This window comes from Nelumbo lutea, chromosome 1, assembly GCF_056320005.1.
Source record: "Nelumbo lutea isolate HS-2025 chromosome 1, American lotus-T2T, whole genome shotgun sequence".
Classification (NCBI taxonomy): domain Eukaryota; kingdom Viridiplantae; phylum Streptophyta; class Magnoliopsida; order Proteales; family Nelumbonaceae; genus Nelumbo; species Nelumbo lutea.
In genome coordinates this window covers 188,752,353-188,767,939 of record NC_142684.1, presented here as the reverse complement: position 1 = coordinate 188,767,939, position 15,587 = coordinate 188,752,353, and the positions used below count along the sequence as shown (strand labels likewise).

Sequence of the window (15,587 nt, the reverse complement as noted above, 5' to 3'; positions counted from 1 at the left end):
CCATAGCTAGCATAAGCTGAAGAAAACTCAATAAACTTCATTGCCTTGTAAAATGTCCATACATATTTATAGACTCTAAACTCGTAATAATCCTAGGAGTCAAACTGTTAGACTCAATAATCCTAGTAAGACTCAAACTAAGCTGTCATATCCTATTTCAATTCAAAGAAGACTCAATAACTCTAATCCTACTTAAGCAATGACTCTGAAACAAGAGTTAGCCAACAATATGCATAAAGGAATATAGATTCAAAGTGCAGGACTCAAGACACAAATAAGAGTTAGCCAACAATATACCGAAGCCATGCTTTTACTTTTAGTTGCAAGTCATCTCTTTTAAATTCTTTTCCTGTACATACAATCATATCAAAATTTAAAACTGAATACAACTGCAAGCATCTACAGTAATCTTTTCTTATCAAATCATTCAAATGTCTTTTATGCATAGATATATACAGACTACCAATTGAGAAAAATAACTAAAACAATAGTTTGTGTACACATGTACAAACGACTAAGCTTTTCTTATCAAACCAACTTGATTACCAATAGTTTGAGTACACATGCACTTGGCACGGTCTACTTGGTGACATTGAGGACTCATACGTTTCAAATCCATCACTGTCTAACATCCCAGCAAACCCTACAGAAAGTTGGAGGTAGATTTTAATTTAATGGCCGTCAATAGACTAGATTTTAATTTGATGCAATCCAAATCCAATCAAATAACTTTGGTTATGGATACCCATTAAAGGTTATTGGATTGAATTGGATTGTAAAACTTGTCCATTTGTTATTGGATCAAATTGGATGTAATCCAATCGGTTAAACAATTGGTGGGTTTGGTTTTTGACGGGTTCAGTTTTTTTGAATCTTTTTTTTTTATAATTGAAATTTCACTAATCAAAGAAGATAAACTGTTACAAGCATCCCTTGGAGAGGCATGAGGTGCAGCCTCTCCTAAACATTACAGGGAGACAAGAAAAGCTCTTCCCTAGATACCCCTTGTTTGGCAAGAATAGGACTCTAATTGTCATGTGTCTTGTCAGTGAGACAAGTCAGCGAAAGCATTTGCCGACCTATCCACCCATTGGACTCTAATTGTCATGTGTCTTGTTAACCATTTAATTTTTTTCATAAGATCCCTATAGCTCCAAGTAATTGAATCAGGGATCAGCAACCAACCCACAATCACCTTAAAATCCCCTTCAATCAGTAACTTCTCTATACCAAGTTGGTTGGCAATTTGAATTCTTTGTACAGTATCCAACAGCTCAGCCCTTGTTGAATCACCTACTCCCACTGGGCCCGAAAACAGTGATAAGATATTGCTCTCCTCAGTTCTCAAGACTCCTCCGATGCCTAACAATTCCAGATTGCCTTGACTGCTCCCATCAAAATTCAGTTTAACAAAACCTTCTGGAGGAGGTACCCAAACTGCTGCAGATTTATTTTTCTTAGAAGACAATGTTAGCTAGTACAACCCAGCTTCTCCAAAAGTCAACAAAGGAAAAAGGAGTGAATGGGTCTAGGGTCCTCACTGCTGAAAAGGTTCTCTCCTTGTCAAGAAAGGTTCTAGAATTCCTTTCTTCCCAAATTGTCAACAGTGTGGCTACTCTAAGGCATCTCCACATGTGTTACCCTTTTTTTGTTGGCCAATCAAAGCTAGACGAGATAAACAACAATTTTACTTCTGATGGAAGAACCCACCTGCAACCAAACAAATCAGAAATCCAATCCCACAGAGCTGCAAAAAAGGGGCAGTAAATCAGCAAGTGGTAGCAGCCCTCACTATGGGTTTTGCACAAAATACACTAATTTGGGGATAGAAACAAAAAAGGCCTTTTCTTTAGCAAGTTTTCCAAAGTAATATTCTTTCCATGATACACCTCCCAACAGAAGACAACTATTTTAGGGGGAATAGACTTGGCCCAAACTTCTCGCATAGGGAAAGACCCAGGCACATCAGTAGAACACAGGGATTTGAAAAAAGAAGCACAAGTAAAAGAACCCTAGGAAGAAAGGGCCCATACTTTCTTAGCAAAAGAAGAATGATCTAAACAAGCATTGCCAAGAGAAGAAAGCAACTAAGTGATGCAAGAAAGTTCAAACTCCCACAAACCTCTATGAAAACCAATATCCCAGTTCAAAGAAAGAGGGAGGACTGGAGGAGAGAAAAAAGAGAGGAAATATGCTCTTTTGTAAAGAGAGAAAGAGAGTAAAGAAAAGGGAAAGGTCTTTGAGTGGCACAAACACACCTAGGTATCTTCCCAAAACAGAACTAGATTACCAGCACAAACATCCTACCTTACATATTGGAGAAATTGGGAAGAATGTCATGTATTGTTATCCAAGGAGTTGATAGGATAGCTCGACGAGATACTCTAGCATCCCAACCTAAATCAGAACAGCGAAGAATGCTAACAACAAACTCTCTCTCTCTCTCCATCAGCCATCTCCACAATACCTTTCCCAATAAAGCTTCATTTTTAAGAACCAAATTCTCTAAACCTAGCCCCTGTCCATCTTTGCTATAACTAACTATCCCTAACTAATTAAACGGTCATTTTTTTACCCTGGTTCCCACAAAAAATCTCTCAACTTTTCCAATTTTCCAGAAAGTACTTTCCTTAGGATTCCCACTAAATAGTAAATCCCAACAAGTCAAGGGCCATGAGGCAATAGAGCATCCCAAAATGTTTTTGATGATCACCCCTGGGCACTAAGGTCCAACACAAAATGCTTCCCTTTTGTTCTTTCTTTCTATTATTTTTCCCTTCGGGAGGGGGCTTGCATCATGATAGGGGAGTCAATTAGGCACCTCCAAGAGAACCAAAAATATGACAAGCTTGTGAAGGAAAAGAAAATCACATGCTTGATCTTGTTAGATGTAAATCAAGTTATCAACAGATTTTATTAATAGAAAAAATAAAAATTCCTGAGCACAAGATTGGGATGGGGATGGAGCTACTTGAATCTTATTTTCAAAGGCTCAAATCTCACAAGAAACAATCTAATGTTTAAGCAAACAAATAAGAAGCAACCAATTTCAATTCATTGAACATCAAATTTCTGTTAACAGTGATCATGAGACATTAAATAAGAATTCGAGCTTTTCAATGAAATCTGAATTAAACCATGGAAGGAACAATTATATGGCCTCGGCCTTTGGCAGAATTAGAGGTAGCAACATGCAAGAAATTCTTTGTTGAAATTCTTCATTCAACAACCTTAGCTCTAGGATGGGCATCAAATGCAAGAAATCATCTTCTTTATCTTCAACTTTGTACTTTCTTCTCATTGGCTTCAAATTCTTTGTTGTAACCAATTGTTTCTTCTCTATCTTGAGAGCCAATTCAAAGGCATGATTTAAGTCATAAGTCTGAATTGTAGACAATTCATTCTTGGCATCATCCTTTACACCAATATATAATTCATCAAACTTATGCATATATTGAACTACAGATAGCACAGCTTGCTTGAGATTAATCAACTCCACATATAGATCATCAAAGAAGTATTGTGGAATGTACTTTTCTTGCAAATAGCCAAATACCTCTTCACCTCTGCCCATGTGGTAATAAGATATTCACCTCTATTCTCTAGTCGATGCTCAAGAGTTCTCCACCATACTTAAGCATGACCTGCAAGCTTCATGTGTGCAAATCTAAATCATTGTTTTTCAGACATATCATGGCAATCGAAATATTCTTCTAGTTTAGAAATCCAATAAAAAAATGCTTGCCAGTCTTCATCTCCCTTGAAATTAGGCACGTCACTTTCTCTTCTAACATTATTGAAAACCTTACTCCTATATCCAACACTACTACACCTACTTTCTTCCACCAAATTCTCAAGTAAATCAACCATAGACCCTTAATATGGTTCAAAAGCCCTATCATGATTGATTCTAGACCCATGAGATTGTTTAAATGATACCCTAGGCCTGTAGAATCAGTCACTTTGTGAGAACATGGTGACTAACCATTGGCTCTGATACCAAAACTGAGGTAGTAGGGATGGAACAAACTATCACAAGGGGGGGGGGGGGGGGGAGAGAGAGAGAGAGAGAGAGAGAGGGTGGAGAAAGAGATAAGAGGAAGCAATCCCAAGGAATCACTCCAAGGGTCCTAGCTTCAAAAGAGCTCTAAGACTTGTGGCCCGGAATACTGTTCACCATAATTACAAAAATGCCACTCCTTGTCTTGGGCATTAAGAAACACAAAAACTTTCTATCTACTAATGCAAATAAATTGAAAATTGAAAGATAAGCCCTACTAAACTAGAGGAATAAGATCTTATAGCCCAGGCCCACACTGGACTAGCTAAAATGACAAAAATACCCATATTGTCCAAATATACAAAAATACAAAAAATTTCAAAAAAATTCCAAATTAGATTCTTCAGCTCCTGCATCAGTGTCCCTTGTAGTTGAACCCTTGGTTTGGGGTAGCACAAGCTGATTTAGCACATGGATGAACCCAATGCCACTTAAGGAAGAGCACAATAAGCATGTTCGTATATATAGATCAATGTTTTATAACAACGAGGCATGGCGCAAGGTGCTCCTATACCTGGAGGCATGAGGTGTTGTTCAGAATGCAAGAGGTGTAACAAAGCCTCCCAAGCACAAGCAGGCATAAGCCTCCTCAAGAAGAGAAGGTGGCATATGCCTTCCTTCTTTCTGTATGAAGTGTGCATGAGGTGCATGAGGCATACAAGAGGTGTACGTCTTACACACCTTTAAAAACATTGGTATGGATATTGAGAAACAGAAACAGAACAAAAAGACACCACAGATCCACATACTAAAGAAAACTCAGCTTTAATCCTGACACCCATAGATCCATGTACAAGAAACAAAATTTTCCAGTACATAAGTATCATCTATAAATACCTCTTCTTCGAAACGCTCAGATACACTCTTTGTGCAGATTGAAGAAGTATACTTTCCTTTGTCTTCATCAAGCTGCAGCGAAATGGAATAGAAGAAATGAAGAAAGAAAATATTAAACTTAATGCTGGGTTGATAAAACTTGATTAAAAGCATGGTCCATAATTTCCATGAAACATAGCAAAATTTTCCAATTTCGCAAGGGGAAAAATGAAAACATTCTTATATTGGAAAATTCCAATATTTCTTGATATTTCCATATTTCAAAGTTTTTCATATATAAATGAAATTTTCAATTTGTTGGGTGTATATATTCGAAATTTTGGTCAAATATTATGGAAAATTCCTTAGTAATGTCGAAATCAATTGGAACAACCATGAAATATAAAAATATGCTCAAGCCACTTCTTTTCATAAAATTAAGAAAAAAAAAGGTAATTAGATTTATTGGTTCTGAACCTTTGAATCAACAATTTAACTAGCTTTTCAGGAAAAAAAAAAAACTTTTCAACCTTAGTTGAATAATTAATTTAAGAATAGATAACTCTTTGCACTAATAATATAAAGAATAGTAAAAATTAAGAATATCAGCTTGAGATCATTTTATAGAACTCTAAGTGAAAGAGTTGGGATAGAAAAGTTAACTTTGGTTTTAAAGGATGCTCACATTACATAATGATAATGATATTCAAATGCTTTAGGATTTTTAGTCTTCTATACTTTGCAGTATTGCTAGTATATAGTTGCTTGTTATTTTATTGTAAGTTTTGAATGTGAAACTATATATTTTCAACATTGCTTTCATCACCATTATCAATTTATCATCATCACTATAAATAACAGGTGCTGTAGATGGTCTTCTATGCACGTGATCAAACCATCCCAATCTACTTTCTCTCGCTTTATCCCCTATTGGAGCTACTCCTAGGTTCCTTCATACGACTTCATTTCTAATCCTGTCCTTCCTAGTTTACCAGTCATCCATCCAGGCATTCACATTTCTACCAGTTATTTCTAACATTTTTAATATTTCCATAATTCCTCATATTTTCCAAAATCTAAGCAAAACTTACAAAAAATCCCTAATTGCACATAGAAAAATTCCTAACAAAACCAAATCTTTAAACTGTACTTAAAGGGATCAAAGAAAAGGAGGAAACTCTAAGGAAAAGAAGGCAGAAAATATCACAACCTTATTTGGCGGCACGACATAAGAAATCTGATATGATACAGGATTTTTTTCTGGGTTGTTTTTCACTTCTTTAATTCCAAGTGACAGCTTCCCATACGAAATTGCACCAAACAACACAGCTCCAGCTGGGCAGTTCTGCAAAATATGGAAAGGTTATGCAATGCATGTTATGTAAACAAATATAACACTTCCTGAAATAGAATACCTTTGGGATCTTGTCTTTGGTTGGTGGGCCCACATAGAATGCTTCAATTGACCTACCAGAAAGTATGTCAAATGAGCTTCATAGAATGCTAAGCCATTCAGGAAAAAATAAAAATAAAAATAAAAAAACAACAACAACAACAAACACAAAAAAACTGAGAAAAGTGAGCATACCCAGGAACTAAAACTGAGGAATTGAAGCTGCCATTTCCCATCACTGGACCATCTGGTTGAGAATAAAAACTCAACTGAATTCTTTCCTGCACCAAAAAAGAGTCCTTAAGATTCATGAAGCATGATAGGAAAATATGTAATTGAAATATTACAGTTCGGAGTTGTCAAGAGCAACAATAGATGGTAATTTCATTACAGTACAGTACAAGTAGTCATTTATTTCTTTTTTTTTCACTCGAGCATCTTCTTCATCATCCAAGCCTTGTACCAACTATATGGAGTTGGCCATCATTTCATTCTCTTTAATGGCATATCCATCGTTATGTTATGAGCGCTTAGATCATTTTCTTACTAATCCGATCCATGTCCTTTTTGGTCCACCATAGCCCTTCTAGCCCCTTCAACCTAGAACAGATCACTTCTTCCTACAGGTCCTGCCAATTGCCTTCTATGAATGTGGCCAAACCATTTTAGTCTACTTTCTCTCCTGACCCCATTGGAGCTATTCCTAAGTTCTTTCAAATGACTTAATTTCTGACCCCATCCTTTAAACATTTTACGCCCATCCATCTCAACATATGCATTTCTGCCACTCATTTTTGGACATGTTATTTCTGACAACCCAACATTCTTCTCCATACAGAATAGCTAGTGCTACAACTGTTGCAAAACACAGAGGTGTGTCACAAGGTATTAAAGTTCAGAGGCGTAAGCCTCTTTAAGAGGAGGGGGAAGAGGCATAAGCCCCCTTTCCCTTCCTTCTGCACCTGAGGCGTACATGTAAGGTGTATGAGGCCTACACCTCTTCCTCTTGCACCTGAAGCATATGCCTCAGGGTGTTTTGTGGGCACCTCGCTTGGAGGCACACCTCAAGCATACGCCTCCCATGCCTTTTAAAACATTGTTTTCTTTTTAATGCCATATCCACGCTTATGACTCCGGATGTATCCCTCCATTTTGCCCATTTTTGCTATAATTCTATGGGTGAAAACTAACAACCTCTACCTTGTTATGAATTATCAAACCAAGGTACCAGAAAAACGTCACATTGAGTAACATTTTGGTCTTCAATCCAATGTTGTACTTGGACTGGATTAGATAGTCAGATTAGCCACCTAGGAACCGGAAGGCGTTCCGGTTATTTAAAGTCCTGATTTTCTTTTTTTTTTTTTTTTTGAAAAAGTGGTAAAACTGGCCAAAACCTGGTGGAACAGTTGAAAACCGGCCAGGTTCCAACAATTCATCCAGGTCACTAAATCATTATAATTTTTATTTGTGCTACTTTTTATTAATTATCATAATTCTTACTATTTTTATTAAATTTTATTAGTTTTATTACTCTTAAATGTGATGCACAAGCTTTGTTGACATTTAGACAAGAGCCTTAAGACATCTGTAATTGGGCCAATCTGAACCCTATCCATCTTAGCATTATTCTCAAGTTATATAATTTCTAATAATTAAAAAAAAAATCTAGAAGGGATAAGGGATAGGGAGAGTTAATTACTTTTTTAATAAGTTAAATTACAAAGTAATTTTTTTTTCATTTTAATTAAATTATGTTTTTATCTTTTATTAATTTATATCAATTTTAATTTTTTCTAAGTCTGTTAACAATTATTTATTGTTTTATTATGTTAATTTTTTTTAATAAATTAAATTGTAATTGTTTATAAATATTAAAAAACTAATTTATCAATTTTAAAGTAAATTAGTAAAATTAATTTAATTTATTTTAAGTAGTTAGTTAGTTAATAAGTTAACCATGTAAAGAAAGTTCTTGATTTTTAATTTACCCTTATTTTTATTTTCCAATTACTTACTGATTTTGAATATTTTCTTGATAAATATTACTTTTAATAAGTTAAATAAGTATTATTTTTAGTGAATTTTTCTCTTATTTTATCATTTTAATTAAAAAATTGCGTTTCTAATTTTTTTGTTATTTTCTGATTTTTAGAAAATTTCCTTTATTTATTGCTTTTCTGATTTTTCTGTTATTTTATAATTAACAAAGTATTTTTTAGAGAAAAATTCCCTTGTTTGCTCTTTTTGTTTTCAAAATTGCATGACTAGGTTAAATCAATCAAACCAAATCGGTCTAGCCCGGTATGAATTGGTAATTGAAGCTAACGGTGGATGATTTTCAGGTATTCAAATAACCCTATCCTACTCTTTTTGTTTCCAAAGTTGCATAATTAGGTCAAACCAACAAAACCAGATCGAGTTCAATATGAACTAGTAATTGAAGCTAGCGAGTTGGATGGTTTCCGGGTATCCAACTAACCTGGCCCATGAATATCTTCTTTTTTGATGAATAGAGATTTTTAGGCCCCAAGTTGATTTCTCCTACTTTCTTCTTCTCCTGGGAAACTAACAAAGCTAGGGAAACAAATTGATCCATTTGATATGCTTCAAAAAATTAAGTTCTTCATAATGGAGCTATAAGACAAAGGAGACAATTCATGTTCAGAACAAGTATTTCAAGAAAACTTGTCACAAAAGCATGTTAATTATTAGTGAAACTAATAGTGTTTCTAATATTTATTTTCAATAAATATTTTCTAAAAATTTATATGACAGATTTCACAGACAAAACCAAATAATCAAGATCTATTCGAATCAAAAACTAAACAAATTGAGGCAATAAATTTTTGGGTTATGTAATGATCCAATTCATTAGAGTCATCTTCTTAACCCATCATCTTGCTACAATGTTCACGCGGTGAACACAATACCGTTTCAACATCAATACAAATAGTAACATGTGGGGCCCAAAAGGTCCCATGGAGAGAGAGAGAGAGAGAGAGAAAGAGATATTTTATAATTACAATATTAAAATATTATTTATAATTATGATAAAATTTTTAATTAATTATAAACGTATTACTTTACTTTACTATTTGTCTTATTGTATTATTTATTTTTTTCTTATTAGATATTTTTTAAACACTAATATTTTAATACATTGATGAAAAATTAAATGCATGTATATGGAAGGTGGAGAGAGATAGAAATAGATAGAGAGAGATAGGGGAAAGGGAAAGAGACTTTAGAATTAGAGAGCTTACCGGGCATGTGAGATAGACTAGGTGTTTTAGGTGGGGGAGATAGTTTAGGAGAAATTTAAGGAGGGGAGATGGTTTAGGTGATTGGGAACATACATGTGTGTGTGTGTGTGAGAGAGAGAGAGAGAGAGTTTATGAGAAAGGAGGAAATAGGACTGCTGACAATGGAAACATGAGAGGGCTAAGAAGGGCTAAGGACAAAAAAGAGAGAGGTAAGGAGAACACTCAGTTGGGAAGGGAGAAAGAAGGGGCCAGCTGACATGGCCCATTTGGTTTTAGTGTGTGTGTGGGGGGGGGGGGGGGATTTTTACAATAAAACTGACAAAAAATGACTTATTATTGACATGTGGCATTTGGGCTCAAATTTGCCCCATGAAGAGAAGCAGCAGAAAACAAAAACATGTGCAGTGTAGCCCTTTCGCCTAACTAGATTTGCATGTATGTGCATGAGTAAGGGATAATTTGGAACATCAAGTAGGGGTTTGGGGGCTGAAATTTGCCTCATCAATAGGTAATGAAAATAAAAGCTAGCTCTTTTGGATCTCAAACCATGTTACCATATAGAAAAGTATGGGCTAATTCTTGCTTTATTTTAGATGTGTTTCTACTGTTGCTACAGTAGTCTGAACCAGTAAGGAGAAGAAGATGATGATGAAAGAACTGTCGAATCTGATAGCTAAACCCTATTAGTCGACCTCTTAATAGTGATTAGGCACTAATTAAATGTACAAGGACTAAACCTTTAATAAGACTGCCACAAAGCTCATAACTTAACCAAGGTGAGTTGACTAATCTACTCTTATTCGGCTAACTCTAACACTCCCCCTCAAGCTGGAGAATATATGTCATATAATCCCAACTTGTTACATATATAGTTCACTCTCCCTAAGCTTAAGGCTTTTGTAAACAAATCTGCCCACTGATCACCTGAGCCTACATGTTTTGTGCTTCTCTCTCCAGTAAGAACCTTCTCCCTCACAAAGTGGCAATCAATCTCTATGTGCTCTGTTCTCTCATGAAAAACAGGGTTAGATGAGATATGGAGCGCAGCTTGATTGTCACAGAACAACTTCATAGGTTTATCCATGTGGAACCCGATTTCTTGTAGGAGATTCCTCAACCACACTAATTCACATGAAATGTGTGCCATGGCTCTGTACTCGGCTTCAGCATTGCTTCTAGCCACAACCGTCTACTTTTTACTCTTCCACGTCACAAGATTTCCTCCAAGAAATGTGCAGTAACCTGTAGTAGATCTTCTATCAAACACAGAGCCCGCCCAATCTGCATCCGTGTACCCAACTACTTCAAGTTTTCCTCCTGGTTTATACAATAGCCCACGGCCCGGAGCTCCCTTCAAATATCTTACAATTCTAAGAACTGCATCCCAGTGAGATATACGAGGGTTCTACATAAATTGGCTCACCACACTGACTGCAAAGGAGATGTCTGGTCTCGTGATAGTCAAATAGTTCAACTTCCCCACTAGTCGGTTTTGCACCTAACAGTCCTGTTTCGTCCAATAGATTGAGAACATATTTTCTTTGGCACAGGTTTACACCTTGTCTTGATCTAGCAACTTCTATACCCAAAAATACTTCAATGTCCCAAGGTCTTTTGTTTGAAAATATCATCCACATAGGCCACTAATAAAATCTTTCCAGCTTTTGAGTCATAGCTAAACACTGAGTGATCAACCTAGCATTGTTTCATTCCAAAATTCTTCACCACTTCACTAAACTTCTCGAACCAAGCATGAGGCGATTGTTTCAACCCATAAATTGCCTTTTTCAGTCTGCACACCTTACCAGCCTCCCCCTGAGCAACAAACCCAGGTGGTTGCACCATATATACCTCCTCCATAAGGTCACCATGAAGGAAGGCATTTTTTATGTCAAATTGAAATAGGGGCCAATCATACATAGCTGCTAGGGAAAATAGAGCTAATCTTAGCCACTGGAGAGAAGGTCTCCATAGAGTCCACTTCATACAACTGTGAATAACCTTTAGCAACAAGTCTGGCTTTCAGACGCTCCACACTACCATCTGGCAAGTATTTAACAGTATACACCCATTTACAACCCACAACGTGCTTACCAGGAGGAAGAGTAGTGAGCTCCCACGTGTGAGTATGCTGAAGAGCAGAGAGTTCCTCCTCCATTTCCTACTTCCACCCAGGTGAACTAAGAGCCTCTTAGACATTGTTAGGTATGAAAATAGATGACAATAGTGAAACAAACTGGCGATGTGAGGCGGAAAGGCGAGATACTAAAACAAAATTGGAAATGGGATGGAAAGTAGAACTACGTTTACCTTTCCGTAAGGCAATGGGCAGATCAAGTCCAAAGGGTTCAGCAATAGGAGAAACGACAGGTTCCGCAGACAAGGTAGAAGCTGGAGGAGGGGCCGGTGTCGTTCGACGTGTATACACTTGCCGAATTGGTGGTCATTCAGTAGGGATCTGCACTGGATGAGGTGACGAGTCAACTCCAACAGGAACACCCGGAACGGGATCACTGACCGGAACAGGAAGAGGAAGTAAAGGTGGAGACGAAGATGCTTCAGTTCCTGAGAAGAAGGGAACAGACTCAAAAAAGGTGACATCAGGACAGACATAGCACTTCCGAGTAATGGGATTGTAACACTTGTACCCTTTTTGAGTCCGAGAGTAGCCAAGAAAGACACATTTAATGGAGCGTGCATCCAACTTGTCTATTCCAGAACTCAGATTGTGAACAAAACACACACAGCCAAAGATACGAGGTGTTAATGGAAAGGGAGACAAGGTGGGGAACAAGATAGAGAAGGGAGACCGACCATGAAGAATAAAGGAGGGCGACCGATTAATGAGGAAACACGCAGTAAGTACAGCATCACTCCAAAACCGTTTAGGAACACTCATATGATGAAAAATAGACCGAGCCGTTTCAAGGAGATGACGGTTCTTCCGTTCAGTCACCCCATTTTGTTGAGGAGTGGATGCACATGAAGTTTGATGAATGATGTCATGTTGTTCTAAATACTGTTGAAAGGAAGTAAGAAAATATTCATGACCATTATCTGAACGAAGAACTTTGATTGGAACACCAAATTGTGTACATATATCAGGATGGAATTTTTGAAAAATGGAAAATAATTCATTCATTTCTTTCATTAAATAAATCCATGTCATTCTTGAACAATCATCAATAAAAGTGACAAAATACTTGTAACCATTATAAAACTCTATTTTGATCGGGCCCCAAACATATGAATGAACCAAAGCAAAAGGACTCAACATACGACTTTCAACTCTAGGACTGAAGGAAACACGACAATGTTTCCCAAACTGACACGACTCACACTGTAACACTGACAAATGACTCAAAGACGGAACTAGTATCTTGAGTGCCTTGAGAGAAGGATGTCCCAGTCGACAATGCCACCGTGGAGGAGTGTGTGAAGTCTAAAGTGCAACTGACAATCCACCATCGTCAAGATAATACAATCCACCAGATTCATGCCCCCCACCAATCTTCTTCCCCGTCCTGAGATCCTGAAAAACACAAGAGGAAGGAAAAAAGTAACAGAACAATTAAGAGTCTTGGTTAATTTACTAACAGACATAAGATTGAATGGAAACTTAGGGACATAGAACAGATGATAAAGAAAGAGAAGCCATGTCAACATTGCCAACAACACAGATGGAAGGGTAGGAACCATTGGCAAGGGTAACAGTTTGAGATGTGGAAGTTTCAGTGAGAGAAAAGAACACACCTGGAGTCTCGATAATGTGATCAGAGGCTCCAAAGTCAATAATCCAAGGAGAGGTTTTAGATGACAGGCAAGCTATACCTGAGTGGGCAAGAGTAGCAGTAGTGTGCTGTGAAGTGGACTGAAGGAACCGCTCATATCACGCGGTACACTCACCATCTCCCTTCCGGAAGCAGATGTAGATGTGGAAGGAGTTAGGTCTGCCTGTTGATTATCACTGACATCAACCCCACCAGCAACAGCATGATTGGCCCATTTAGAGGGAGGGCGGCCATGGAGATCATAACAGAAATTTACCGAATGTCCTTCCCTGCCACAGTGGGTACACTTTCTTGTAGAGCTGCCTTTTTCTTTGCCACGGCCTCCCCCTGAGTCACGACCACCACCACAGCCAAATATGGAACCACCACGACCTCCTCGGGAGACATGTCCTCCCCCTTTCATACCATGTCCACCTCCTCTGGCTGTCATAAAAGTTGATCTATCAGGCTGTGTAGGATTCTCTGTCTGTCCTAAAGAAATCCTGCAAAGCCGAGCAAACACTTCCTCAAGTGTAGGAAGGGTAGAGCCCCCCAATATTTGGGCCCTAACTGATCCATACTCTGATTTCAACCCCACTAAGAACCTTGTGACATCTAGTTGTTCCCTCTGTTGTTGCTGAACCTTAACATCTGGAGTGAGAGGATGATAGACATTGAGTTCATTTCTAAGGTTCTTCATACTGGCATAGGACTCTTCTAGGGTTTTATTTCCTTGTTGCAGACCAAAGTACTCCTGATAGAGCTGATATACCCTTGTAGTATTATCTTGCCCAGAATGCAGCTTCTTGGCATGTTCCCATATGTCCTTAGTTGTATCTAAGAACATGAAGTTGGCACTTAATTTGGGTTCCATATTGTTCCATAGCCATGTCATGATTTGAGCATCCTCCTGTTCCCAATCATAAAACCCTGGAGAGTCAGCCGGTGGTTTATCTTCTTTCACATGCTTCACTTTTCTCTTTGCCTTGAGAAAAACTTCCACCGACTTGGCCCATGGAACATAGTTCTCACCATTCAGTTTAATTGAGGTCATTTGTACACCTAGATAGTCAGAGGAAACCACCACACTAGGTTTCTGATCACTACAACCATCTCCCATTGCTGCCATGATACTCTTTCAATGCTGCCTCTAATCTGAATTCCCAATCACCAACTAAGTGCTGCTGTCAAGAGCTTGATGTTCCAGAACCTACAGCAGTCCCTAAACACAATGATAGATACACACGCCTTTGTTCTTATCCACACCACTACTGATTTCACAAAAAGCACAGACTACACCAACATTAATTCAGCACTTACTAACCACATGCAAGCTCTCTTACAACTACTCAACAGAGTTTGTGCATCACAAGCACCACCACACAGCCATAGCTGTCACACACAATACAGACCTGCTTTAACGCTTTTAAGAGGGCACCACAAGACCAACAAGAACTCAACTAGTACCATTGCATTACACCTTGCACCATTCGGCCATCTACAGTAGCCCCTACACCATTCGGCCACCACCAGCAGCCTTTACACCATTCGGTCACTGTTAACACAACCTGTTCTTGGAATTTTTCCAAGAACCAGGGCAACAACCAACCTAGTTCTCTAGGTTCTGATCAGTCCTCTCAAATTCTTGAAGATTTTCAACCCAGAAATACCAACAGCACAAAGAGAAGAGATAACCAACCTTCGTTTGAGAGCTTCAGCCAACCATTCACTGCTGAAGTTGTTTTCTTAGGAAAGGAGTTCTGTGCACCAGAAAAAAATAAGAGCTGAGATGTTTCAGGCCTGGGACAAACCACTTTTCTCCATTGACAGCCCAGAGAAGAAAAGGAGAGAACTGAAACACGAACTGAAGTTGTCATGAACTGAAACAGGTCACGAACCTTGCTCTGATACCATGTTTCTACTGTTGCTACAGTAGTCCGAACCAGTAAGGAGAAGAAGAAAGAGAAGGAGAAGAAGAAGAGGAGAAGAAGATGAAAGAACTGTCGAACCTGATAGCTAAACCCTATCAGTCGACCTCTTAATAGTAATTAGGCTCCAATTAAATGTACAAGGACTAAACTGCTCCTACTTAAGTATGGGACAGAGAACCTCTAATAAGACTGCCACAAAAGCTCATAACTTAACCAAGGTGAGTTGACTAATCTACCCTTATTCGGCTAACTCTAACAAGATGAAAATGGAAACTCTGAGTCAGCTAATATTTGTAGAGTTAACATGGACAAGGGGACGAACACTGGTCAATCCCCTACATAAAGGATTAT

At 37.9% G+C, this 15,587-nt stretch overlaps 1 protein-coding gene across 2 annotated transcripts in view; it reads right to left on the bottom strand.

The window, feature by feature from the left end:
* TPP2 (tripeptidyl peptidase ii) overlaps positions 1-15,587 on the bottom strand; it is a 109,587-nt gene that overhangs the window by 20,323 nt on the left and 73,677 nt on the right. Inside the window, exons 25-29 of one of the 2 annotated variants that reach the window (XM_088961715.1) lie at positions 8,752-8,829; positions 6,465-6,550; positions 6,292-6,343; positions 6,087-6,221; positions 4,898-4,969 (exon numbers count right to left, since the gene is read on the bottom strand). In XM_088961715.1, coding sequence (XP_088817841.1) covers positions 4,898-4,969; positions 6,087-6,221; positions 6,292-6,343; positions 6,465-6,550; positions 8,752-8,829 — 423 coding nt within the window. The remainder of the gene's footprint in view (positions 1-4,897; positions 4,970-6,086; positions 6,222-6,291; positions 6,344-6,464; positions 6,551-8,751; positions 8,830-15,587) is intronic. The other variant, XM_088961716.1, reaches the window with a different exon arrangement.